The sequence below is a fragment of the Geotrypetes seraphini genome, chromosome 10 (assembly GCF_902459505.1).
Source record: "Geotrypetes seraphini chromosome 10, aGeoSer1.1, whole genome shotgun sequence".
Taxonomy (NCBI): Eukaryota; Metazoa; Chordata; class Amphibia; order Gymnophiona; family Dermophiidae; genus Geotrypetes; species Geotrypetes seraphini.
In genome coordinates, this window is record NC_047093.1 from 21150193 (window position 1) to 21175114 (window position 24922).

At 44.1% G+C, this 24922-nt stretch overlaps 2 protein-coding genes across 4 annotated transcripts in view; one reads left to right on the forward strand and one right to left on the reverse strand.

The window, feature by feature from the left end:
- Positions 1-1219, reverse strand: part of SCPEP1 (serine carboxypeptidase 1) — an 87150-nt gene extending 85931 nt beyond the window's left edge. Inside the window, exon 1 of one of the 3 annotated variants that reach the window (XM_033960035.1) lies at positions 671-775. In XM_033960035.1, the coding sequence (XP_033815926.1) occupies positions 671-731 (61 nt within the window). In that variant the 5' untranslated portion in view covers positions 732-775. Of the gene's footprint in view, positions 1-670; positions 776-1019 lie in introns of those variants that run through there. The other 2 variants (XM_033960037.1, XM_033960036.1) reach the window with 2 other exon arrangements.
- Positions 966-21139, forward strand: COIL (coilin). The gene is made up of 7 exons (XM_033960034.1): positions 966-1272; positions 7036-8161; positions 9413-9499; positions 10224-10271; positions 11349-11418; positions 12896-12984; positions 20901-21139. The coding sequence occupies exons 1-7, from the start codon at positions 1022-1024 to the stop codon at positions 20991-20993; spliced, it is 1764 nt and encodes a 587-aa protein (XP_033815925.1). The 5' UTR covers positions 966-1021; the 3' UTR covers positions 20994-21139.
- Positions 21140-24922: the final 3783 nt, after the last annotated feature.

Here is a 24922-nt window from a genome sequence, read left to right on the forward strand (position 1 = left end):
TTTCTACCCCTCCCCAATTCTAATTGATGTTACTTCACTGTCCTTACAGCACCTCTTGTACACCGTCTTGAACTGAAAAGGTATGACGGGATATAAATAAAGCTACTATTATTACTTTTTGCACACTGTAGATCAGGAGTGTCAAAGTCCCTCCTCGAGAGCTGCAATCCAGTCGGATTTTCAGGATTTCCCCAGTGAATACGCATGAGATCTATTAGCATACCATGAAAGCAGTGCATGCAAATAGATCTCATGCATATTCATTGGGGGAAATGCTGAAAACCCGACTGGATTGCGGCCCTCGAGGAGGGACTTTGACACCCCTGCTGTAGTTGGATAATTAAAGTGACTATCACCCCCCCCCCAAAAAAAAAAAAAAAAAAAACCCAAACAACAACCAATCCAAAACACACAGCCTTATTATGTCTCCAAGTTATCCTCATGTTGAAGGGAAAAGTTGAACTCGAGTTCAAGCCAAAACTGCTAAGGCTGGTGAGAGAAAAAAAAACACAAGGCAAAGCCAAACGGGTCAGCGCACTCGACAGTCCACCTTGTGGAGGCGAGAAAGGGGAACCCGGTTCCCTTTCGGGGCTTCAGCCGTCGCTGAAGGTCCAACGTTCGGACAGCGAACGCTCCCCACCCTCGGCTTCCTCCTTTTCACATACTGCACCTGAAAACAGCGCTCCGACCGCCGGCAGCCAGAGGAGCGGCGCCCACCCGCGAACCGCCATAGCAACACTGCCCCGCCCCCCAGGCACAAATCACACGACTGCGCTCCCCCCCCCCCCTCCACGCGACTGGCCGCGCGCCGGCCTATCGCAAGAGTCTGGAGGAGGCCAGACCGAGGCTCGCAACGCAACGCACGCTGGCGTAGACCACGTGACCCGGCCTCGCCGTAGTAACGGAGCTGGGCCCGCGCTTTTTTCCCTTCCGCTCTGTCGCTTTAAGTCCTTCCCCTTCCCCCCTCCCGCGGCCTCTTGTGGTTTGTTTTGTTTTTTTTTTTCTCTCTCTCTCCTTACAGATGGCGGTGCTGGGCGGCGGCTGCGTCCGCGTCCGCCTCGTCTTTGACTACCCGCCGCCGGGCACCTCGGAGTGCTGCATGTGCTGGCTCCTGGTCGACGCGAAGCGGTGCAGGGTGGTCGCCGACCTCAGCACCATCATCCGCCAGAAGTTCGGCTTCAGCGGCCGCAGCGTGCTCAGCCTCTTCGTGGACGACTACTTGCTGCCCCCCAGTGAGAGTATAATGCTAGTGAGGGATAATGACTGTATCAGGTACAGCTGGGGTTATGGCTGCACACGAGAAAGCGGGCGCAGGGTTATGGCTCCAGAAAAGGGAGGACGGATTGCGACATCCGGGTTTCAATGGGAGTAAAACCTGGATGTCTCGATCTGTCCTGCTGCCATTGATTTCAGTGGAAGTAAAACCCGGATGTCTCAATTTGTCCTCCTTCCATTGATGTCAATGTGAATAAAACCCAGATGTCTTGATCTGCCCTCCTTTCATTGATTTCAATGGGAGTAAAATGATTTCAATGGGAGTAAAACCCGGATGTCTCAATCTGTCTTCCTTCCATTGATATCGATGGGAATAAAACCCGGATGTCTCGATCTGTTCTCCTGCCATTGATTTCAGTGGAAGTAAAACCCGAATGTCTCAATTTGTCCTCCTTCCATTGAGTTCAATGGGAGTAAAAACCAGCTGTCTTAATCTGTCCTCCTTCCATTGATGTCAATGGGAATAAAACCCAGATGTCTCAATCTGCCCTCCTTCCATTGATTTCAGTGGAAGTAAAACCTGGATGTCTCAATCTGCCTTCCTTTCATTGATTTCAATGGAAGTAAAACCCGGATGTCTCAATCTGTCCTTTGGTTTCAAACAGCGCTCCTCTCTCCACATATCAGTTTTTCTACGTATCTACCACTATAGGACTTTCAGAGACCCCTGAAGAAGACTATCTTGTCGAAACACAGACCGTGTTGGGTCCTACTCTACCAGCGGACTAGGTCCTTTAAGTATTTATGTGGATTTTTTTATTTTCATGTGGATTGTTTTATTGGATATTTGGAACTTTGATTTTTTTATTAAAGTCCATCTCAGGATCATCGTCACTCCACAGTGTTTTCTTGGTTTCTTTTGGACTTTCTTCTCTGGATTCCCTGGGGTCAATTCACTCTGGTTTGTCTCAATCTGTCCTTCCATTGATTTCAATGCGAATAAACCCCGGATGCCTCAATCTGGCCTCCTTCCATTGATTTCAGTGGCAGTAAAACCCAAATGTCTCAATCTGTCTACCTTCCATTGATTTCAGTGGGAGTAAAACCCGGATGTCTCAACCTGTCCTCCTTTTTCTAGAGCCATATATTAATCCTAGCTTTAAGCAGAGTCTAACGCAGTATTTACCAAGTTTTGTTGTGACTGTGACCATGTGATTGTGGCCAAATAAAATTGTATTCCACCTCCACCCCGCCAGATGTGCAGAATAATGATACACCTAAGGAGAGGCCACCCAGGTTGTGACACTATTTAGTGTCCCAACCCACAGTTTGCAAAGCTCTAATGCAGCCTTGTCCAACCTCTGGCCCTGGGGTCAGAACCCAGTCTTCCATGTGCTTTTTTTCTGGCCTTTGGAAGCTTGGTAATTCATGTGATGCTTATAGCCAGATTCCTGCAAGTTTGAGCCAAGCAGTGCCGGAAGTTTGGATTGGTTTCAAGTCTTATGAGACTTGAAACCATGAGACCAACCTATGTATATTGCTTTGTGTCTTAGTAAGATAAAAGTGTGTATTGTAACTATGAAAATTGTAATCTGTTAACTGTATATTATCCTGTAACCCATTCTGAGCTTGTTCGGGAGAATGGGATAGAAAATAAATAAATAAACCTGAACCTCTGGCACCATGCAACTCAGACTTACAGAGAGCCGAGTCATGGTGGGGAAGCATAAAGCCCATTTTCTGCAACTAAAGCCAGGTGAGGAGAAAGAGACCGGGGAAAGCCTAAGGGGAGTGGGACATGAGAGACAGCAAGTAGTTTTGCGTCGCACCGCACATTTTAAGTGGAGAAGGATACCATACAGGCGGTTGTTTTATACCTTTCATTGCGGTTTATTTTATACCTTAGCAACCATGGACCTTTGAGGATAGGTCCCTTGGTTTGTTATAAGGTGGTATTTTCGACTGCATAAAATATTTGGTATAATAAACATTGCCTGCATCTTGTACATAGGAGTCTGCAGTTTGTTTTTTGTTCTTGCTAAACCTAAAGCTTCAGCATCCTGAGGTTGTGAGTTCAAACCCATGCTGCGCCTTGTGACCCTAGGAAAGTCACTTAATCCTCCCATTGCCCCAGGTACATTAGAGAGATTGTGAGCCCACCAGGACAGACAAGGTAAACTGTTCTGAGCTCCCCTGGGAGAACAGTATAGAAAATTGAATAAATATACTTCTCCCTCCGGATTTGCGGGGGATAGGGGCAGAGCCAGACTGCGAATGGCGTAAAAACCGCGAATATCCGACTCTGACCCACCCCCGCTGCTGTGAGTTCCCTTAGTCTCTTGAGACTACGAAGGGAACTCCCTATAGCTATTTCCTAATGGCGATCTGCACGGGGCAGGAGCGTAGGAAGATCGCTCCTGCCCCGAAAACCCGCTAGACCACCAGGTAAGGCCGGGATGCCGGGGGGAAGACTTAACGATGTTGTTGTTTTTTTTCCCCTCCCCAAAAAATCTCGAATATGTGAAACCGCGATTAATGAAACCGTGAATGGGGAGGGGGAAGTGTAAATAAACAAAGATAGAGAAACTGACTGGGAAAGGATGACCCACTTGCATTGTGCCACTATTTGACAAAGCATAGTGCATGATTTGGCCCTCTGAATATTACAGAATGTAAAATGTAGCCCCTGAAAGGGTGGACAAGCATGCTCTAATGTCTTGTGAGGCTGAAGTGTAGAACTGTGTGCAGATGGCTGAGCGTGTGCATTCTATCGCAAACTTAATTCCATTCATGCAGGAGCCTAATGATTGGCAAGTTTAAAATGCACAAGACTTGTGCACTAATAAGGGGAAGCTGGCCAGATCCACACGCACAAAATTTTTATGGCAAGTGTGGCTTCTAGCGCACATGTCAAAACAAAAGTGAAGATATGCATTGACACTTATTCTTCTGCTCTTATATATTAGCCTCACAAAAATTTCTTGCATATACATTTTTTGCAAGGCTGATATGCACAAAAGAATAGGCACTGTTGTATGCTCACACTTTTTCTTTTGGACATGTGTGCTTTATGGTCTCCTTTCAGTTTTTTAAATTTAAAGAAGGCAAAATTATCACAGTTTCTCTGCTAACCCTTATACGCTGTCCTGGACCTGGCAAAAATTTTTTCACGTGCACATAGAAGCCACTATTTCTTTCTCCGCATTTGTGTGGAACTTTTAATGTACCCTTCACTACATATTTTTAATAGAGTTTATGGTCATATCGTTAACGGGGTTTAACACCCACAATCAACCCCTTCCTATATTGTGCAAGTCATTAATGTTCTTGTAAAACCTACAATAACTTCTGTTAGACTTGCGGTAACTTTCTGCATCAACCCCTGGTGTACACTGTATTAAAATCAATGGGGGTGCCCACGCTGCCAGTGGGTTAAGGTTGGGATGGGGGGGTTGGTGGAGGGGGAGATTTTACTGTACGGCGAGACTTGGCTGAGTCTGGGTATAAGAACCTAACCCGGACTATGTCTCCGCCTGTTCTGGTGGTTTGTTGTTTTGTTTTCTATATTCTGAAAATGTTGTATCAGCTGCTTTGTTGATTTGTTTTTTGTCGTTCAATAACCTGCTTTGGAAAAAAAAAAAAAAAATCTATGGTAATGAGGCCGCTATTAGCTATTCCACCCTGATGCAGAAAAGTGCTCAGGCTACTCAAAGAGGATGCCCAGAGCCTGGACTTTAAGGCCAAGTCTGAAGAGGCATAAAATGGTTTCTGCAGGAGCATCTGTGAAAATTATGGGCCAGATTCTACAAATGGCTCTGTAATTGAGGGCCGCCTAAAAAATTGCCGCCGATCATGTGTCAATCACGTTATGGGCGGCGTTTATAGAATTACAGCTAATGTCAAAGGCAGGGACCAGAAATCTAGGCCGGGGTTTTGTAGGCCTACCTTTGACAAGAAGCACATCTATAGGGACTCCTAATGATGCCTAAGGTCATTTCCAGTGTAAACCATGCCTACTTTGCCCTTAGGTCAGGGGTGTCAAAGTCACTCCTCGAGGGATGCAATCCAGTCGGGTTTTCAGGATTTCCCCAATGAATATGCATGAGATCTGTTAGCATACAATGAAAGCAGTGCAAGCAAATAGATCTCATGCATATTTATTGGGGGAAATCCTGAAAACCCGACTGGATTGCAGCCCTCGAGGAGGGACTTTGACACCCCTGACTTAGGGGGAGGAGGAGATAGCGGATGTGGTGGATTGGCAGACTGGAAGGGCCATTTGGCCTTTATCTGCTGTCATGTTTCTATGAAAAGCGACCATTATTTTACCTAGTGCGACAATAGTTGCATTGATATATACCAGGGGTAGGCAATTCCAGTCCTTGAGATCTGGAGCCAGGTCAGGTTTTCGGGATTTCCCCAATGAATATGCATGAGATTTATTAGCATACAATGAAAGCAGTGCATGCAAATAGATCTCATGCATATTCATTGGGGGAAATCCTGAAAACCCGACTGGATTGCGGCCCTTGAGGAGGGACTTTGACACCCCTGCCTTAGGTGCTGTTAGGTGTCTCTATAGATGTACAGTGGTACCTCGGTTTACGAGTGCACCGGTTTGCGAGTGTTTTGCAAGACGAGCAAAACATTCGCAAAATCGGCGCCTCGGAAACCGAGCGCGCTTCGATTTGCGAGCGCTCCCCCTGCAAACCGGCACCCTCCCCCCCGCGATCTGGCACCTCCCCCCCCGCCGCCATCGGGCACACCCCCCCCCCCCCGCTGCCATCAGGCACCCCCCCGCCGCAACCTGAGGTTCCCCCAACCCACCCGAACCCTCTTCTTACTTTTCTGTAGCCTCCGCAGCGGCACTGGCACTAGCATGTCCTGTGCATGGTGCCGGTGCCTGAAGATCTGCTTCCTGTGCTGGGCCTGAGAGTTCACGTCGAACGTGAACTCTCAGGCCCAGCACAGGAAGCAGATCTTCAGGCACCGGCACGCACAGGACATGCTGATGCCGGTGCCGCTGCGGAGGCTACAGAAAAGTAAGAAGAGGGTTCGGGTGGGTTGGGGGGACCTCAGGTCGCGGCGGGGGGGGTGCCTGATGGCAGCGGGAGGGGGGTGCCCGATGGCGGCAGGGGTGGGGGTGGTGCTGGATTGCGGGGGGGAGGGTGCCGGTTCGCGGGGGGGGGGGGCTTTCGGGGGGAGCAATGCTGGTTCTCGTGGGGGGGGGGGGGGAGCAGCGCTGCTGGCCTCGGGGGGGGATGGGAACATATCAAAGCAAGTTTCCCTTACTTCCTATGGGGAAACTTGCTTTGATATACGAGCAGTTTGGATTACGAGCATGCTCCTGGAACGGATTATGCTTGTAATCCAAGGTACCACTGTAATTACAGAGTCCTTTTTGGCAAGTGCCTCCGGGTGCCTATTTTTTTAATCACTTTTTAATTGGTTTTAAATGACATTGTCAGTTACCGTGCCAATTAACACCAATTAAAAGAGTTAGGTGTTGGTAGGGCACCGACTGCATCCTAGCTTACAGGCAGTTCAGAGAATTTGGGCCTTAATGCCTGTTCTTTTTCCTGAGAGCATATACGACCTGAAAACTTCTTCATAGCCTCCATTAAGAGCTTGGGTTAAAAAAAGACAAAAATGGGGGATGTATCGGCATCTGTGCATGTGATAAAATGCTCTTCTCCACTTAAATCAGCATCTCAAAAATGTTAAGCACACGCACAGATACATTTTTATTTCTGCTCAGACAAAACAAAGGTATATAGGCAATCAGAAGTTAAATTCTGTCCTGTTTCTCTTTTTTAACAGAGTTAAATTGGAAGAAATAAAAGTAGAAGATAGTGTTGTGGAGAACTATAATGACTTTGGGCCATCAAAGAAATCCAGAAAAAGACAGAGACCAAAATCTGAAGATGAATCGGAGCATGCAGAGGAACAACATAGAAAGAAAAAGAAGATAAAGCAGAAATCGGAAGCTGCATCCGCTCTGCACCTGAACTCTGTACATGGCCAGAAAAAAAGGATGAAAAGAAAAACCAAAGAGCGAAATGCAAAAACCAGCACCACAGAAGAGGAGGATTCCGGCAGCCACGAGCAAACCAAAAATGTGAAGCGGAAGTCGGCGAAGGAAATGGACTCGGTTTCCAAAATCAAAAGGGTGAAAGGAGCTGATGAAGGACAGATGCTTGTACAGCCCTCCAGTAAGAATGCTCCTTTGAACCCCACTAAAGGAAATGCTGTCAAAAAAAGTTTTTCTGAAAATGGGAAACAAAAAGCAAAGAGCGACTCCTCCATATGGTCACCAGACATTGACTTAAAGAAATCCTCAAAGAGATGTAAAGTGGCAACAGCAAAGAAAGACCAATTCTGTCCTAATTCCAGCCCTGCTAATAAAATAACTGTAACTCCTAATACTGGAAAGGCAGCCAGTTCAGTGACCAGAAGAAAGACTGAAAACACCTCATCGGATTCTGATTCTAGCACAGAGGATGATGGCAGCAGAGCAAAAAAAAATTGTGTCTCGGTTAATAATCACTCACCAGTAAGAAACAGTGTGGCACAGCCACAAAGAGAAAAAAGTCTGTCGAGTTCGGTGGACTATGACAGCTCTCATTCCAATACATCAGTTACTAAAAGTCAGAAACCAGGCCCGCCTAGTCCTTCAAGTGAAGGGAATCAAGGCTTGGTAGGAAATGGTGATGCACAGTTTACAAATAACACGCCAGCCCCCAAACCCCAAGGATATGGATGGGGTAAGGGCCGTGGAAGAGGAGATCTATTCCCTTGCAGAGGATCCAGAGGCTATGGAGACCGAAGGGGGATGAGGGGACGAGGGAGGGGGCAAACAAATCACTTCTTTTATGATTACAATGGTGAAAGCCTGAAGTTCCAGCAGATTAATGAAGTAGTGGCCAACAGCTCTGTTGTCATTCAGGTGGGCAATTGTTCTGTGATGGGTTGTATATACATAATCACCTTAATTCTATGATGCTCAAAATTGAATGTGCAATTTAATTGATAAAGGAGCCAATTAGTGCTGATAATTGGGCGCTAATAATCAATGTTAATTAGCGTTAATTTAAATTTGTGTGTATATCTTTGGATTCTGCGATCCATACATAAATTAGATGTGCGAGAACTGACGGCAAGCCAATCACGGAGCAGAGCGGGACCAGGCAGGAAGCACAAAAAGGCGCTCCTGCCTTATGTGCCGCTCTGCAGGGAGAAAGGCAGCCGTTCAGCACTGACCAAGCCATTTTTAAAAAAAAGGGTCCGGCGGGCTTCCCAGCATCAGATGCACCTATGTGTAGAGGAGGAAAAACCAAGAAAAAAATAATTCTGAACCAAATTTTTTTTTCTTGGTCTTTCCTCCTATACAGGTGGTTGCATCTTATGGTCCAGTGCGTCTTATAGAGCGAAAAAAACAGTAAATAGTAAAAATAAATAAAACTGTCAACCAATTCTAAAGTAGTATAAGGAGGTGATGGTATCCTTACCCCTCTACTTTTAAAAGTCTTTCCTAAAATGTAGATGATGGGAATTGATAAAGAATCTCCAAATAATTGCATCTTATGTTTCTACTTCTGTTTTATGTTATCTCAGATTGTGATCTATCTGATGGAAACAGCACTGGCACTTCTGAATGAAATTATGTTTTCTGGCCCATTTCTAAAGTTCCCTGGGAATACACATGGGGAAAATATTTGTAGAATTTCTAATGCCTGTCCCAGTATTTTTCATACAAAGGAAACTAGCACCATCTTGGAAACATTTGGAATAGTCTCAATTTTACATTATAGGTGGCAGGTGAAAGGTGACAGCTGTTTTTACCACGTCATGATATATCATATTTGTGGGGATCCTATCTAGATGACATACATGAAACCACAATTATTTTGTTGCCATCACTGAGTGGAGGTTTTGTATCAAGTGCAAGGGTTGACTAAAAAAAGTAAGGCCTCCACCTCCATAATTCTTCAGCAGATGGCAGCGATAGGAAAACCAGCCTCTTCACGCAGTCGGTTCTCACCAGTTGAGGCGAAGGAAGAGATTTCAAAGAACAAGTGAATACACATGGTGTAGCTGCTGCCATCTGTTGACGAGGCATTACTTTTCATTCAACCCTCATATCAGTGCAAGGTGACCTAAGTCAGTGGCTTTGATAAATGAAGTGATTGTTTTGCAGAATCCACCAGACATCCCAAAGAAGGACTACAGTGTTCTGCCCCTGCTAGCTGCACCCCCTCAAGCAGGAGAAAAAATTGCATTCAAGGTACTAAAAACATGTTTTGCTGTGGATAGTGTATTGTACATAATAGTATTAATGTAACTATTTAATGGTACTTTATAAGTATATTCTAATTTTTCTTTTCTTCAATAACTGTGCATGGTTACAGTGATTTTAGGAGTACTTTATTCTAAGTGTGAAAACATGGAGGAACATTGGGCTAATTAAATGGCCGGTGAGCCTAAATATTCCTTAGCTTATAGTACATTTTGCCTTGCTAACATTCAACATGCATGATCCCTCTTTCTGCATCATAGGATATACAGTAGCCCTTGCCCAAATAGTCACAATGAATGGGTAATTAGCCATTGCCACATGACTCATCTCTTCATGATATAGGTTCCTGATATGCTGGACTGGGTGGGATAGCTGTGGAGCGCAGATTTTAGGCAAGTACTGTCATGATGCATTATGAGACCCACAGCATCGATTTCACTTTAGCTTGCATTGAAATGTAAGTTCAAAACCAGGACTGTCCAAAAGTCTCCCTCCTGGGACTGGGAAACTTGGAAGCTCTGGGAATACATGTGAAGAAGACAATTGCACTTAAAGAGCGGGAGAGGCCAGCATTTTCATATCAGCAATTCAAGAGTGCACTAAGAATGAAAAGCTTCCCATCCTGAGAATAATGTTAGCAATGTCATCCTTTACTGCAGAATATCGTTTTCCTGTATAAGGCTTTTTAACTTCATGTCTTATGTTTTTCCAGCTTTTGGAATTAACTGAAAATTACACACCTGAAGTATCTGACTACAAGGTACTGCTGTCACTTTAAGTATATAATGACAAAGTTTGATGGGCAACAGGATTTCTTTGTAATGTTGGAAACACTGAAAGAGAACTACAGAGATGACTTTGGTCCCTTCTTGGGAAAATAATTCCTTCCCGTTCATTGTGCTTGAAATGGACACAGTGGCTATATCCTTGTGCTCTCTTTTGTCGTGTCTCTGACCACCAGTTAAGAACTATTTCAGAGAACTTAGGGCTAGATCAGACCTGGGCAACTCCAGTCCTCGAGGGCCGGAATCCAGTCAGGATTTCCCCAATGAATATGTATGAGATCTATTTGCATGCACTGCTTTCAATGCATATTCATTGGGGAAATCCTGAAAACCCGATTGGATTCCAGCCCTCGAGGACTGGAGTTGCCTACCCCTGGACTAGTTGCACTAAAGATAGCGACTTGATCGCTGTTGGCTGATTCTCCGGCAGTGATCGATGCACTATCACGTTTGCATGCAAATGGTTTGAATAGAGGGAGGTGCCTAAGACCTGACTGCTGAAAAGCTTAAAGCCCCACCCCTTGGGAGGGGCCTTGGCGACTGAACCAATCAGGGCCTTTCACCCCTCCCTATGCATCACATGATGCGGAGGGGAAGGTGCGTCATTTGGGACTGGCAGTGGTGGCTGAAACAGGAGCCTCTCTTCGGGCTTCCTACTTCCAATGTTTTAAAGAGGTATGTCGGGGGGGGGAGGTGGGGTAGGGAGTGAGCATCCCTCCCATTTTTTTTGAGTGGCAGGGGATGGTGGGGGACCTCCGGTGGCAGGAGGGAGTGGGCATCCCTCCTACCATGTTTTTTGGGTGGTGGGGGACGGCGGGGGATCTCCAGTGGCAGGAGGGAATGGGTATCTCTCTTGCCATATCGCTGCTATGGGGTAGGAGGGGACAGCAATTATTGCTAAAGCTGTGAAAACAGGTTTAACGACGATTGCTGACTTTAGCGCATCCCCCAGTTAGAGGGGCGAGAGGGTTGAGCTCATTTAAGCCAACCATTTATATTTAGATGCAGCAAACATCTAAAACTTCTTGAATCAGCCAGCTCTGCCTTTACAGGAGGGGAAAATTCTCAGCTATAGTCCGGTAACTCATCAAGTGGACCTTGAAATCATTTCTTCATCGCCAGGTAAGACAACATTAAGAAATGCTAGATCTAAAGTGGCACCAAGATGGTTATGCCGTGAAAATTTGCTTAACTTCAGCAGATTTTTAACAATCTCTCCTCTAAGATTTGACAGTGTTTTGCTACTATGACAATTTTATTGATAAAATAGCAGTGTGTCTAAGGGCCATCATTATCAACACCGGCCATCGTTAAACTGGGTTAACAGTAAACCCATCTATTAGTGACTTGGAGCTCCTTTTACGAAGGTGCGTTAGGGTCTCAATGTGCGGAATAGCACGCACTAAATTGCAGTGCGTGCTAGCCGCTACCGCCTCCTTTTGAGCAGGCGATAGATTTTCGGCTAGCTTACGCTAATCCGGTACGTGCCCTAAAACGCTTAGCGCACCTTCGTAAAAGGAGCCCTAGGTCTCATTATATGAAATGGGACCTGTGCTAAAATAATCTGTCTTAAGGGTTCATAGTCAAAAGCGCACGCCGACAAAGTTATCAGTGTGGGCTACACTTAAGATGGTGACAGGACAAAGGTGCGCCGAGACAACTGAGCGCAAGGCGGAAGCCCGTGCCAAAGAAAAACTGTTTTAAGGGGCTCCGATGGGGGGTGTTGGTGGGGGAAAACCCCCCCCCCCCATTTTACTGAATACAGATCACGCCGGCGTTGTGCGGCATTTGGGGGTTGTAACCCCCCTCATTATACTGGAAATTTAACTTTTTCCCTGTTTTTTAGGGAAAAAGTGAAGTTTTCAGTATAATGTGGGGAGTTACAACCCCCCACAACGCCGGCGCAATCTGTATTCAGTAATATAGGGGGGTTCCCCCCCACACCCACCATCGGAGCCCTTTAAAACACTGTTTTTCTTTGGTGCGGGCTTCCGCCTTGCGCTCAGTTGTCTCGGCACGCCTTTGTCCTGTCACCATCTTAAGTGTAGCCCACACTGATGACTATGTCTTTAAGTAAGGACTCTAAACGGTTAGGTGATTTTCAAAGGACCTGCTCATTATTAGTTTGCTTTACTAGAGGGGTTCTCATTCCAGTTCCCTAGTCAGGTTTTAAGGATATCCACTATGAATATACTGTACATGGGCTAAATTTATATGCCCTATCTCTAGCATATGCAAATTTATCTGATGCATATTCATTGTGGGTAGCCTGAAACTGATTGCCTAGTTTTAACTGAGTTGAGAACCCCTGATCTACACAAAAAATGGTTTATATTTCTTACATTTTACTGTTTATACTGTATCTTGCAAAAGCTGTGGCTTGAAAAGTAATTACTATGTGTCCCACTGAATTGTTTTTGTGGTGGCCTTCATTGGACTTGGGCCTTTTGACTTATAGCCTCTTCATACGATGCATTAAATACTTATCACATCAGTGTTTTTACATTAACGAGTGTGTCATCATGCTTTTTAATATCTAATATACCTGAGACTTCTGATGGCATTGCTAATAATTTTGTCTCCTGTGCAAACTATTTAGTGGTGAAAGAACCAGGGAAATTTGACCTTGTGTATCAGACTGAAGATGGGACAGACATGATTGAGTTTGCCGTATCTCAGGACACAAAGGTATGTTTTATTTATATAACCATTTATTGTTTTAATAGGGAACAGATAACCTTATATATTTTCAATAGCATGTTGTAAAGCAGACCTAGATGATGATGAGTGGAGAACAACCAAAGAGAGAAAAAAATTACAAATGGACAGGAGACCATTGGAAAGAGAATTAAAAGAAGACAGGAAAGCAATAACCAGAGACTGGGGCTAAAACAGAAGAATTAAATGACTAGAAAGCAAAGGAAGAAAAAGGAATTAAAATTCTAGTGTAATGTGTCTAGTGGTCATGAACACCAGGGTTTTGCATCTGAACCCGCTAGTAGCTTGCAGAATGCTGTCTATCATCTTTTGAATGCCACCTCCTTCCCAGGGAGCTGCTCCTTCAGTTTTTTTTCTGCAAACAAGTTGCTTAGAGGTTTCTGCTGTGCTCTGTGGTTTTATTATTTTTTTCTAAGTATTGAGTCGGAGGCTCGTTGCCCCCCCCCCCCAACTTGTTGAGATCTCTGCCTTGGAGAAAACGCAGACTCGCGATGCAGAAGTCTACTACTAGCAGGATTGGCTCTCAGTGACACCTAGCTTGCCAGCCTGCTTTTTTATTTTTTGAGCTCAGGTGACGTCCCCTGTGTAGCTGCTCACATTCCTAATTTATAGTAGATGATGGCGGCAGATAAAGACCCGAATGGTCCATCCAGTCTGCCCAACCTGATTCAATTAAAAATTTTTTTTTTTTTTCTTCTTAGCTATTTCTGGGCAAGAATCCAAAGCTTTACCCGGTACTGTGCTTGGGTTCCAACTGCCGAAATCTCTGTTAAGACTTACTCCAGCCCATCTACACCCTCCCAGCCATTGAAGCCCTCCCCAGCCCATCCTCCACCAAACGGCCATACACAGACGCAGACCGTGCAAGTCTGCCCAGTACTGGCGTAGTTCAATATTTAATATTATTTTCTGATTCTAAATCTTCTGTGTTCATCCCACGCTTCTTTGAACTCAGTCACAGTTTTACTCTCCACCACCTCTCTTGGGAGCGCATTCCAGGCATCCACTACCCTCTCTGTAAAGTAGAATTTCCTAACATTGCTCCTGAATCTACCACCCCTCAACCTCAAATTATGTCCTCTGGTTTTACCATTTTCCTTTCTCTGGAAAAGATTTTGTTCTACGTTAATACCCTTCAAGTATTTGAACGTCTGAATCATATCTCCCCTGTCTCTCCTTTCCTCTATATTCATATTCAGGACTTCCAGTCTCTCCTCATACGTCTTCTGGCGCAAGCCTCCTATCATTTTCGTCACCCTCTTCTGGAGCTTGAGTGCAGTCTGTGTGGCTCTTTCCTGGCTTGACTGGGATTAATAGTGGGTCGGTTGCATGGTCCTCCCCCTCTTCATGGCGTGAGGTTTTTTTGGGGTTGAGGCTCAGTCCAACCTTAGCCTGACTGGCAGCCAGAAGACCAAGTTCACTTGGCGAACCTATGAGCAGAGTTCTTCTCCATTTATCCCAGCTGCATTCCTGAGCTGGAGCAGGCAGGCATATGGCATAGTGAGTAAGCCTATTATAGCCTATGCGAAAAATCGAGGGGGGGTTCAGAAGTGAATTTTGAAGGTTTCTGCAAGAAACCGTCAATGGTAGCAGCCTATGCTAAGGCCTGGAAGTCCTTTCAGTACTGGTGTGCTGTGGATGATGTAGAGCCCTTACGAGCTCTGATTTTGGTAGTCCTGGACTTTTTGCAAGAAGAACTTCAGAAGGGTTTGTCGGTCAGGTTGCTGAACGTGCACATAGCAGGCCTTTCCTGTTTCCAAGCTCAGGGTGAAAGAGGCTCTCTGACTTCTCACCTGGATATCACCTGGTTCATTAAAGGGGCTCTTCGTTTGCACCCTCTGGTGTGTCTCCCTTTCTGTTCCTGTAATCTTAACACCATATTACAAGGTCTCTTAGAGCTCCTTATGAGCCCTTACGGGAGACTTCCTTTCTGGATCTTAAAGTCAAGCCGGTGGTTCTAGTGGCGATTACATTGGCAAGATGAGTTTCTGAGTTACAAGCTCTGTCCTGCAGTGGACCGTTCCTTAAGTTTACGGAGACAGGGCTTTCCTTGTGCATGGTTCTGTCCTTACTGAAAGTAGCCTCAGCATTCCACATCAATCAGGAAGTCTGTGTGCCCGCTTTTTACCCTATGGGGTCTAAGGAAAAGGATAAAGCGTTGAATTTGCTGGATACCAAGCGAGTGCTTCTCCAGTACTTCGAAGTTACCAATGAGCTTCGCGAATCGGATCACCTTTTGTTCTGACCAGTCATGCCAAGAAAGGGAGGTGGTGTCTTAAAGTCTCACTTTTCTGATGGATTAAAATGGCCATTTCTCCGCATATGTGGGCTGCAATAAGCAGCCACCGATCATATTGAAAGCGCATTCTACTAGAGGAGTTGCCATCTCATGGGCCGAGACTCGGATGGGGGGGTTGTCCAAAGAAATCTGTAGAGCAGCTACTTGGTCTACCCCTCATACCTTTACCAGGTTCCATAGAGTGGATGTAGCAGCTGCTTTTGGGTCTTCTGTTTTGAAAGCAAGCTTAGCGGACCCACTGTAGACTCCGGGGACTGCTTTGGTACACCCCTATTGTTCAGGACCAGTAGAAACATTGCACTATAATAAAAAGATTAGGTTCGTACCTCGATAATCTTCTTTCTTATAGATTTGTCTAGTGTTCCTGAAGCCCCGCCCTATCAGTGGGCTTTGCCTACCTTCTACCTTAAGATCAGTCTGAATTCGGAGAATTTTCTGTTTCTCAGATGAACTGAGACGATATAAATTAAAAAAGGAAAACACTCAAGAATGTAAAGACTGGGTTAAGTCTTTGCTTAATAGTAGGACATGCGAGTAGCTAAGAGCATTATATAAGATTAGTGCTGGTTAAACACAGTTTTTATACCTGTTTTGATTAGTTACTTGAATGTTATAATGTTAATAGATATGTTTCTTACAGAGCAGAATAGAATTGTAGTGTTGGGGATTTTTCACCATTTCCCTCCTTCCAGTTATGTCTGTCATTACAGTACTACTTGATTGCTTTTGTACAAACTGAAGGGGAAGGAGCAGCTCTTTGTGAAGGAGGCAGAGTTCAGAAGATGATTGACAGCATTCTGCAAGCAATTTGCGGGTTCAGATGCAAAACCCTGGTGTTCAGGACCACTAGACACATCTACAAGAAAGATTATCGCGTTACCTAATCTTTCTTTTTTAATATAGGATGGTGAAATGTGGAGCCATGTTAGTCCTCTTTAAAAGAATAGTAATAAAAGTAAAACAGAAAATAAGGTGACACCTTTTTATTGAATTAAATACATTTTTTTGATTAGCTTTTGGAGGCCAAAACCACCACCTTCAGGTCTGGACAGTATGCAGTGGAAAAATGGATGGTAGACCACAAACTGAAACTAAACTTAGATAAAACAAAATTCCTTCTGCTCGAAAAGGCCAAAACTCCCACCATTACAGAACTGGAAATTAAAAACACCAATACAGCCCGAACTCAAACTCCTAGGAGTAACGATAGACAGATGCTGCACAATGCAGTCCCAAATCAATAAAACATCCCAGAAAGCTTTTTTAATTATGAGAAATCTATGTAAAATAAGAAAATTCTTCAACCCAGCACAATTCAGGCTAATTGTCCAATCCCTAGTCTTAGGTCTACTGGACTATTGCAATTCCCTCTATCTACCTTGTCCTGCCAACATGATAAAACAACTTCAGACTATGCAAAACACTGCCCTCAGACTGATCCACTCCCTGAAAAAATATGATCATATTACAACTGCCTTCCTAGACTCTCACTGGCTACCTATGCAAGCACAAATTCAATTCAAATTCTACTGTCTATTATTCAAAGCATTAAACGGCTCCGCCCCCCCCCCCCCATCTAAACAACCGCCTAAACCAGATCCTCACCTCAAGACAAAGAAGAACCCTTTTGCATTCCCTCCACTCAAGGGCACTCAGCACAAAAAGATGTTTGATAACCTTCTGGCGACGCAAGCAGCAAAACTTAACCACTCCATCTCCAACCTGTTGACGGCAACGGGTGACTTCAAAATTTTTCGAAAAGAAATCAAAACCCTACTTTTCAAAAAATTTATCCAGATATCTTAACCCAACCCTTCCCCCTCCTCCTAGATAAATTCTCCCCCAAAACCTCCACTTAAATAATCTCTTCCTCCCCAAAACACCAACCAAGTATTCAGATCCCTGAAATTAACGTAATCTTATTTGTACTCTAACTGTATTTGTTATATCACACAGTAACGTACAGTCAATTTAATATCCAATTTGCAAGTTCTTCCGGAATTAATCCAGCTACCTCTCCTCCCTTGTAACAAAAAAAAAACAACAAAACTGTTGTAACTTCACTAGAAATGTCCAGTTAGCTCTTTTGTAATCTGCCTTGAACTGCAAGGTATAGGCGGAATAGAAGTCCCTAATGTAATGTATACTACTGTTAAGGTATGCTTCTCCTGACTTAAGGAAGGAGATTTTGGTCTCTGAAAGTTAATCACAAATGTGTTTAGTCCAATGAAGTTATCATTTATTTTCCATTTCATTTTATTTGTTAATTATTAATGTAGTAATTGGAATATTTTGATTTTTGAAATGTGCATCTGCTTTCTTTATATTTTGCACAGTACAAATGATCATGCATCACTGTTTTTATTTCCATGGTGTGGCTCCTTGGGGGTTCAGTTTAATTTTTTTTCTACATATTTTTTAGTTTGTGGTTACTTATTTTGTATTTGATTAGGGTCTGTGTTTGTTTGCGTAAGAGGCCAGGTATTTTGTCAGCATCGAGGCCCATATTCTATAAACAGCACCATTTAAAAATGAATAAGAGCGTTAAAAAAAAAATGCGGATGCCTACCGGTGCCTAAAAAAATGGCGCCTGCATAGTAGCTACGGAAGCACTTTACGACGCCAACGCCGGAAGTGGCATTGGGCGTCATAAGGTACACCTCTGCTGGAAATGTAGGCTTTGAAAACCCTGGCCTACATTTCTGGCACCTACCTTTCATGAAGCCATGATTGTATAAATGGCACCTTTGTGTGATTGACACGCAGTCAGTGGCTTTTATAAAATCTGGGCCCCCCCCCTCCTCCTTTTATGAAGCCGCATTAAGGTTTTTATCCCTGGTTGCGGCAGTAAAAATGCCGATGCTCATAGAATTCCTGAGTGTCGGAGCTTTTACCGCCATAGCCGGCAATAAAAAAAAATCCCAAAACAACCCTAACGTGGCTTCATTAAAAAAGAGGGGGGGGGGGTCAGTGTTATACTGCCTACTACAATGTTTATGGTGATGCCTTTTCCAGGAAGGCCTTATTGTGTGAACTCTGGAAAATATTACTGTTATGATATAGTAGAATTGCTTTATAGTTCTTGAGTCTCTGGAGGGTTTACAATCTGTACCTGAGACCATGGAAGATTAACTAGTCTGGGATCTTCAAGAGTGACAGTGGGATTTGAACCCTGGCTTTCCTGGTTCTAAGACTGCTGTTCTGAGCATTAGGTATAGCATGAGGTTGGAACAATATCGGTCCTCTATTTTTTTGCATTACTGGTCCAAAGTTTGGGAATGTATTACCTTATCAGCTCAGAATATGAAGGAATTCAAGAGGGGTCTAAAAATGTTGTAGTTTCAGCAGGCATATGGAGTAATATAGATATGAAAATTAGTTGATTTTATTGTGGTAAAGCACTTTTATGTTTTATTATTGTGTATTTTGTTTGTGCTGATTTTACAAATGCTATTTTATGCTCTTCTAGACGATTTGAAAGGCAGATTATAAATATTTTAAAGAAATAAATAATACAGATAAAACATATTCAAAATATGTATGGTAACGCAACAGTAAACTAAAGGCTAATCTTGAAGCCTGGTGGCCAATTGGCAAGCTGCAAATCATTTTATGGTTGCCATTAACCAAAAGATTTCTGTTTCAGTGTTGCTGAACATGGTGGGGTCTGGGAGCCAAGTGTCAAAGTTCTTGCATATATTTCCAGAATATTCCAAATATTGTTCTGTTTGATATGTTGTATTATTTTGGTTTTGGTTTTTTTGCATAATTCCTGGAGTGTATTCAGTGTATATTCAGCAGTTGGAACATTGGACAATGCCAGGTGGACTTTAGTCTATGGCCTAGAAATATCAAAGATGAGACAAGTTAATTTAATCATGCATTTTTAATGAGAATAACTAATGGACAGATTGGATGGACCGTTCAGGTCTTTATCTGCCATCATTTACTATGTTACTACCGTGTTTCCCCGATGGTAAGACACTGTCTTATTTTTTTTGGAAGGCCAAAATATGCTCTAGGGCTTATTTTCGGGGGGATGCCTTATTTACCCTTTCATGTCCCCTCTGTATCTCTATCCTTATTCAGTAGGTCCTGCTTACCCTTTCTCTTCTTTGTGTCACTATCTCCATTTTCAGCTTTCCCCCCCTTTTCCTTTGTTACTGCACCCTGTAGCTAGAATCTTTCCACCCTCCCTCCACTCCGGCCCAGCCCAGTATGAAATATTTCCTTTTGTTTCCCTCCCCTCTCTCTTTCTCTCTCTCTTCTGCTCCCTCACCCACGAGTCCTGCATCTGGCCCTCTCCCTTCTACCTGCACCTGGCAACACCCCCCTGCTCCGCGGCTCTCTTCAGCAACTTGTCAGCAGCGGTGATCAAGACAAGCTACTGACATCGAGGCCTTCCCTCTACGAGTCCCGCCTTTGTGGAAAAAGGAAGTTGAAACAAGCGGGACTCGCAGAGGGTAGGCCCCGACGTCAGAAGCTTGTGTCGATCGCTGCTGCTGAGTTGCCGAAGAGAGCCGCGGAGCAGGGGATGTGGCCGGAAGCAGGTAGAAGGGAGAGGGAGATAGGAAGGCTGTAGATCTCCGGAGCATGACACCGACCCCGGCCAGGATGATTTCTTTTTCAGGCGTGCATCTTACAAGTCCGGCGTCGCGGCGGGAAATAGCCATGCTGAGCAGTGAGCTCCGGCCACCGGACCAATCAGCAAGCAAGGCTTTCATCTGTGTATGTGCTGAGCTCACTGCTCAGCATGGCTATTTCCCGCCGCGACGCCGAACTTGTAAGTTGCATGCCTGTGTGACACACTACCGGAGCCACGGCAAAGGTGGAAAAGAGCCGCATGCGGCTCTGGAGCCGCGGGTTGCCGACCCCCACGGTAGACGGAGGGACCACACGGAGTCACCCACCGTACCACCCGATTCGGGTAAGCGCAGGTATCGGTGGGTGGCTTATTTGCGGGGGGGGGGGGTGCCTTAATTTACAATTTTTTCTAAAAAGGGGGGGCTGTCTTATTTGATGGCCCTGCCTTATCATCGGGGAAACACGGTATGTGTAAATGACCATCAATAGCTAAGGTACTGGGGAGACAGCTGATAACTGTTGCACCAGATCCACACAGTGAAGGACTCCTCCTTTGCAGTTTTCAAAAGTGCTTCCCTCTCTTTTACTGATGACATAAATGTTGCCCTCACTCCAAGAATTTCAACTTGGCTCCATTCTGTTCCACTCTGCTGCCATAACTCACCTTAGCCTCGCCCCATAACCTTATCTAGCCCTGCCCCACTTCAGCCTCCCCAAACAGCTGAGTCGCCCACTGTCTATGCAGCTATTGATTTATAACAGTGTTTCCCAAGTCCGTCTTGGAATACCCCCTTGCCAGTCAGGTTTTCAGGATAGCCACAATGAATACTCATGAAAGAGGTGGTGTGTGCAAATCAATCTGAGGCATATTCATTGTGGATATCCTGTAAATGTGACTGACAAAGGGGGAACTCCAGGACTGACCTGGGAAACACTAAGATTGCCGTTATCTTTACATTCTTTTATCTTAGCCTGTTTTGTCTAAATGTGTGTTTTTATTCAGATCTCCAAGAGATGGGATGCACTGATTGAGCCAAGACTGATTGTGGAAACTTCCTCTGATCAGGCAGAGAGTACAGAGCCCATGAAGACATAAATCATACACAAGAGTTGAAAGTGATGTGTTATGAAATGGATTGCTCCTACTTACATGTGTAAATTGTTGTACAGAAGTACTGACTTATACCTGCTCTAGTATAATATGCATATTTTACCATTTTAAATAAAAGATGAGCGAAAGTGTGTTGAACAGTGTTGTTCAAAGTACTAGGTCAAAGTGCTTAAGTAAAAGTAAAAAATAAATGTATATTTTAATGCTAAGGTAAAAGTACAGGTACAAGATCCTTTATTCCAAATCCTTAGGACCAGGTATATTTCAGTTTTTGGAATTTTTTGGATTTTGGAATGGTAATGTTAAGTCACAAAAAGACAGACTGTTCTGCCACGTGTTTATCTAACAAGGGTATGCAGAAGTCACCTCCAACAAAGCTTCAGAGTAATATGATTCTTTATTGCACAGGTGTCGAAGTCGGTCCTCGAGGGCCGCAATCCAGTCGGGTTTTCAGAATTTCCCCAATGAATATGCATTGAAAGCAGTGCATACACATAGATCTCATGCATATTCATTGGGGAAATCTTGAAAACCCGACTGGATTGCGGCCCTCGAGGACCGACTTCGACACCCCTGCTTTATTGCATAAACATCAGATAATATACAAGATATAAGCAGAGAATATCTATATACACCAAATAGAATACTTAACCATGCCTGCCATGCCCCTTTCCAATATTGATCGGGAATCTAGACGATCAAGGGAAAGGTACAGTCCACGGCCCTTCCACGGCTGTAGCAAGATTCAAAGTCCAGTCAGTGATTCTCAGTCTTTTATAGCACAGAAAGTGCTGAATTTCTCACACACACAGACACTGCTGTTTCTGCAGTAACAACAGGTGTCTCCCTTATCGCCTAACTCTCACAGATGGAATGAGCTCAGGTCCTTCCTAATTACCATGAGAAACTTTCCTCAGCCCTTCCTGGTAAAAGACATGAAATAGTATAAGAGATATGATACAAGTTGATAAACAACTTGCTCTCACAAAAGTAAGTTGTAAGGTTGCCTAATTGTCTGAATAACTAAGTTGTAAGGCCAGGATTGCAGCTAAAAAGCAAGCAGACATGAAGATTCACTCCTAATAGCCAAAGTGACTACTTGCCATGCCCTGGCCAGCCATGGGCATAACACAGACCATAAAATTGCCACTAAACTTTTTTTAAATTTCAAAATAAGGCAAACACTTCAAGCACCATGATCAAGCTTCTTCGCTACCTCGGCTTTCTGTGTTATGGGCAAAGATAAATGCTCCTTTACTGCTTTTCACTGCCACTTTGAATGGAATCTGCAGCTCTCTTTACAATTGTCCCAGCCTTCCGACTTGAATTGTGCAGAGAACAGGAGAAACACATGCACCTGCATTGATTTCAGCTTGTCATATCTGGGAAATTGAGTATTTCGGTTCGTGTCAAATTTCAGTTTTCAGAGCTTTTCGGTTTTCAGAATTTTAGGAAAGGATCTTGCACCTGTGCAGTGAGAAACACATTAAAAAATGTACTTAAGTGAAAGAAAAGGTTATTGCCTAAAATAATACTTCCTAAGTAATGATGATACCAAAATTTGCAACAATGTAGACACCCCTGAAGGTGTGGATAACATGAGGAAGGACCTAACAAAGCTTGAAGAATGGTCCAGAATTTTGACAGCTAGAATTGAATACTAAGAAATGCAGGGTGATGTGTTTCGGCTGCAAAAACCCGATAGAACTGTACAGCTTAGGGGGTAAAGAACTTTTGTGCATGAAAGAGGAGCAGGATTTGGTTGTGAATCGTATATGATGATTTTAGGGTAGCGATAAAGGTAGAAAAAGTGACAGCTAGATGGATACTTGGGTGCATAGGGAGAAGAATGGCCATAGGGAAAAAAGAGGTAATGATGCCCCTGTAGAATATTGTATACAATTCTGGAGACCACACCTTCAAAAAGATAAAACCAAGATGGAGTTGGTCCAGAGGAAGGCTACTAAAATGGTCGGTGGTCTTCATCATAAAACATATGAGGACAGACTTAAAGATCTCAATATGTTTAATTTGGAGGAAAGGCAGGAGAGGGGAGATATCATAGAGATGTTTAAATATGTACATGGCATAAATGCCCATGAGGCGAGTCTCCTTCAGTTGAAAGGAAGCTCTGGAATAAGGGGGCAGAAGATGAAGGTGAAAGGGGACAGACTGAGAAATAACCTCAGAAAATACTTTTTGACTGAAAGGGTCATAAATGCGTAGAACGGCCTCCCAGTAAAGGTGGTGGAGACAAAAAGTATCTGGATTTAAGAAAGTTTGGGATAAGTAGATGGAGGGGCATTTTACATTGTTCATCTAAGTCTGATTTGGACATCCTGAGAAGTGCATCCAAAATTCAGATGCCATAAACATCCATTTTTGAAACCGCTAGAGGTCCTTTTTTGTTTTTTACAAAAATGCCTATTTAGACGTCTTGGCCATCAGGACATCCAACCTCAGGATGCCTTACTTTTTTGGCCATTTTCAAACACCAAAGTATCCAAGTTCTAAACGTCCAAACCCAAGCCATTTGGACATAGGTGGCATTTATGCTACACTGGCCACGCAGACATGCCAGCAGTGCCAGAGGGCACTGCTATGAACTTCACATAAAGGGTGCCAAGTGTACATCTTACCATAACCCCCTTATAATGTATGGTGAGCACTTCAAAATTCCCCCCAAACCTGCTATACTCACCCGTCCCCAGTAGACCTTATGGCTCCAGGTGGCAGTTGGTTTTTGGTAGGCTCAACTTTTCACCATAAATGTAATGGTTAGAGTGGGTTATGGGCCTGGGTCCCCCTCTCTATGGTTTACTACACTGCCCACTGTGTTACTCTAGACACCTGCTTGCTGCTCTATTAGGCTTTCCCATGCCAGATGCTGTTGTTTTAGAGACAGGTCTGTACTGTTTCATTCAGATCTTTCAGGGGTGGGAGGGGGTCAGTTGACCACTGCAGTAGTGTAGGGGAGATCATTACTTAATCCCTCCAGTAGTCATCTGGTCAGTTTGTGTACCTTTTTGGCACTTAGATGCTTTTAAAACAGGTCTAGCTCTGGCCATCTAAGTTGCGTCTTGGACATCTTGGGACAGGTTTGATTATTACCGCAAAATGTCCACGTGCACGCCCAAAACCCACCCATAACATGCGTCCAACATGCCCCCTTGAATTTTGGATGTTCACCAGACAAGTAGCCCAGCAAGACATCCATAAAGTCAGTTTCAAAAATCAGCACTTGGACGTTTTGGTGAGAAAAACAGCCAAGTTCTGGTTTATGCCATTTTTTAGACATCTTTATGTTTTGAAACACGATCACCAAGATGACATGGATAGGCAGACTAGATAGAGCATGTAGACGTTATCTGCCTTCATTTATCTGTTTCTATGTTAACTACAATTATTGGTTTTATTTTAAAAAAAGATACAAGCTAGGTTAGTCTTGATAATTTGCTGTGGTTTCTTCTTCCTGTATGCTACGGAAAGACGAGAAGCCCTGCATGGTGCCTGCATTATAGAAAGGCACCAGCCCTAAGCCTTTCATCCTAAATAAGAGAGTCAGAGCATCATGAACTGTGCAACCATCAGCAACTATATATGAGCCAGTCTTCCCATTTTATGCACCTGTATCAGCTGTGTGTCTTATAAGAATATAAGATTTGCCACTGCTGGGTCAGACCAGTGGTCCATTGTGCCCAGCAGTCCACTCACACGGCGGCCCTTAGGTCAAAGACCAGTGCCCTGTTTGAGTCTAGCCTTACTTGCGTATGTTCTATTCCAGTAGGAACTTATCTAACCTTGTCTTGAATGCCTGAAGGGTGCTTTCCCCTATAACAGCCTCCGGGAGAGCGTTCCAGACCTCCACCACTCTCTGGGTGACGAAGAACTTCCTTACGTTTGTACAGAATCTT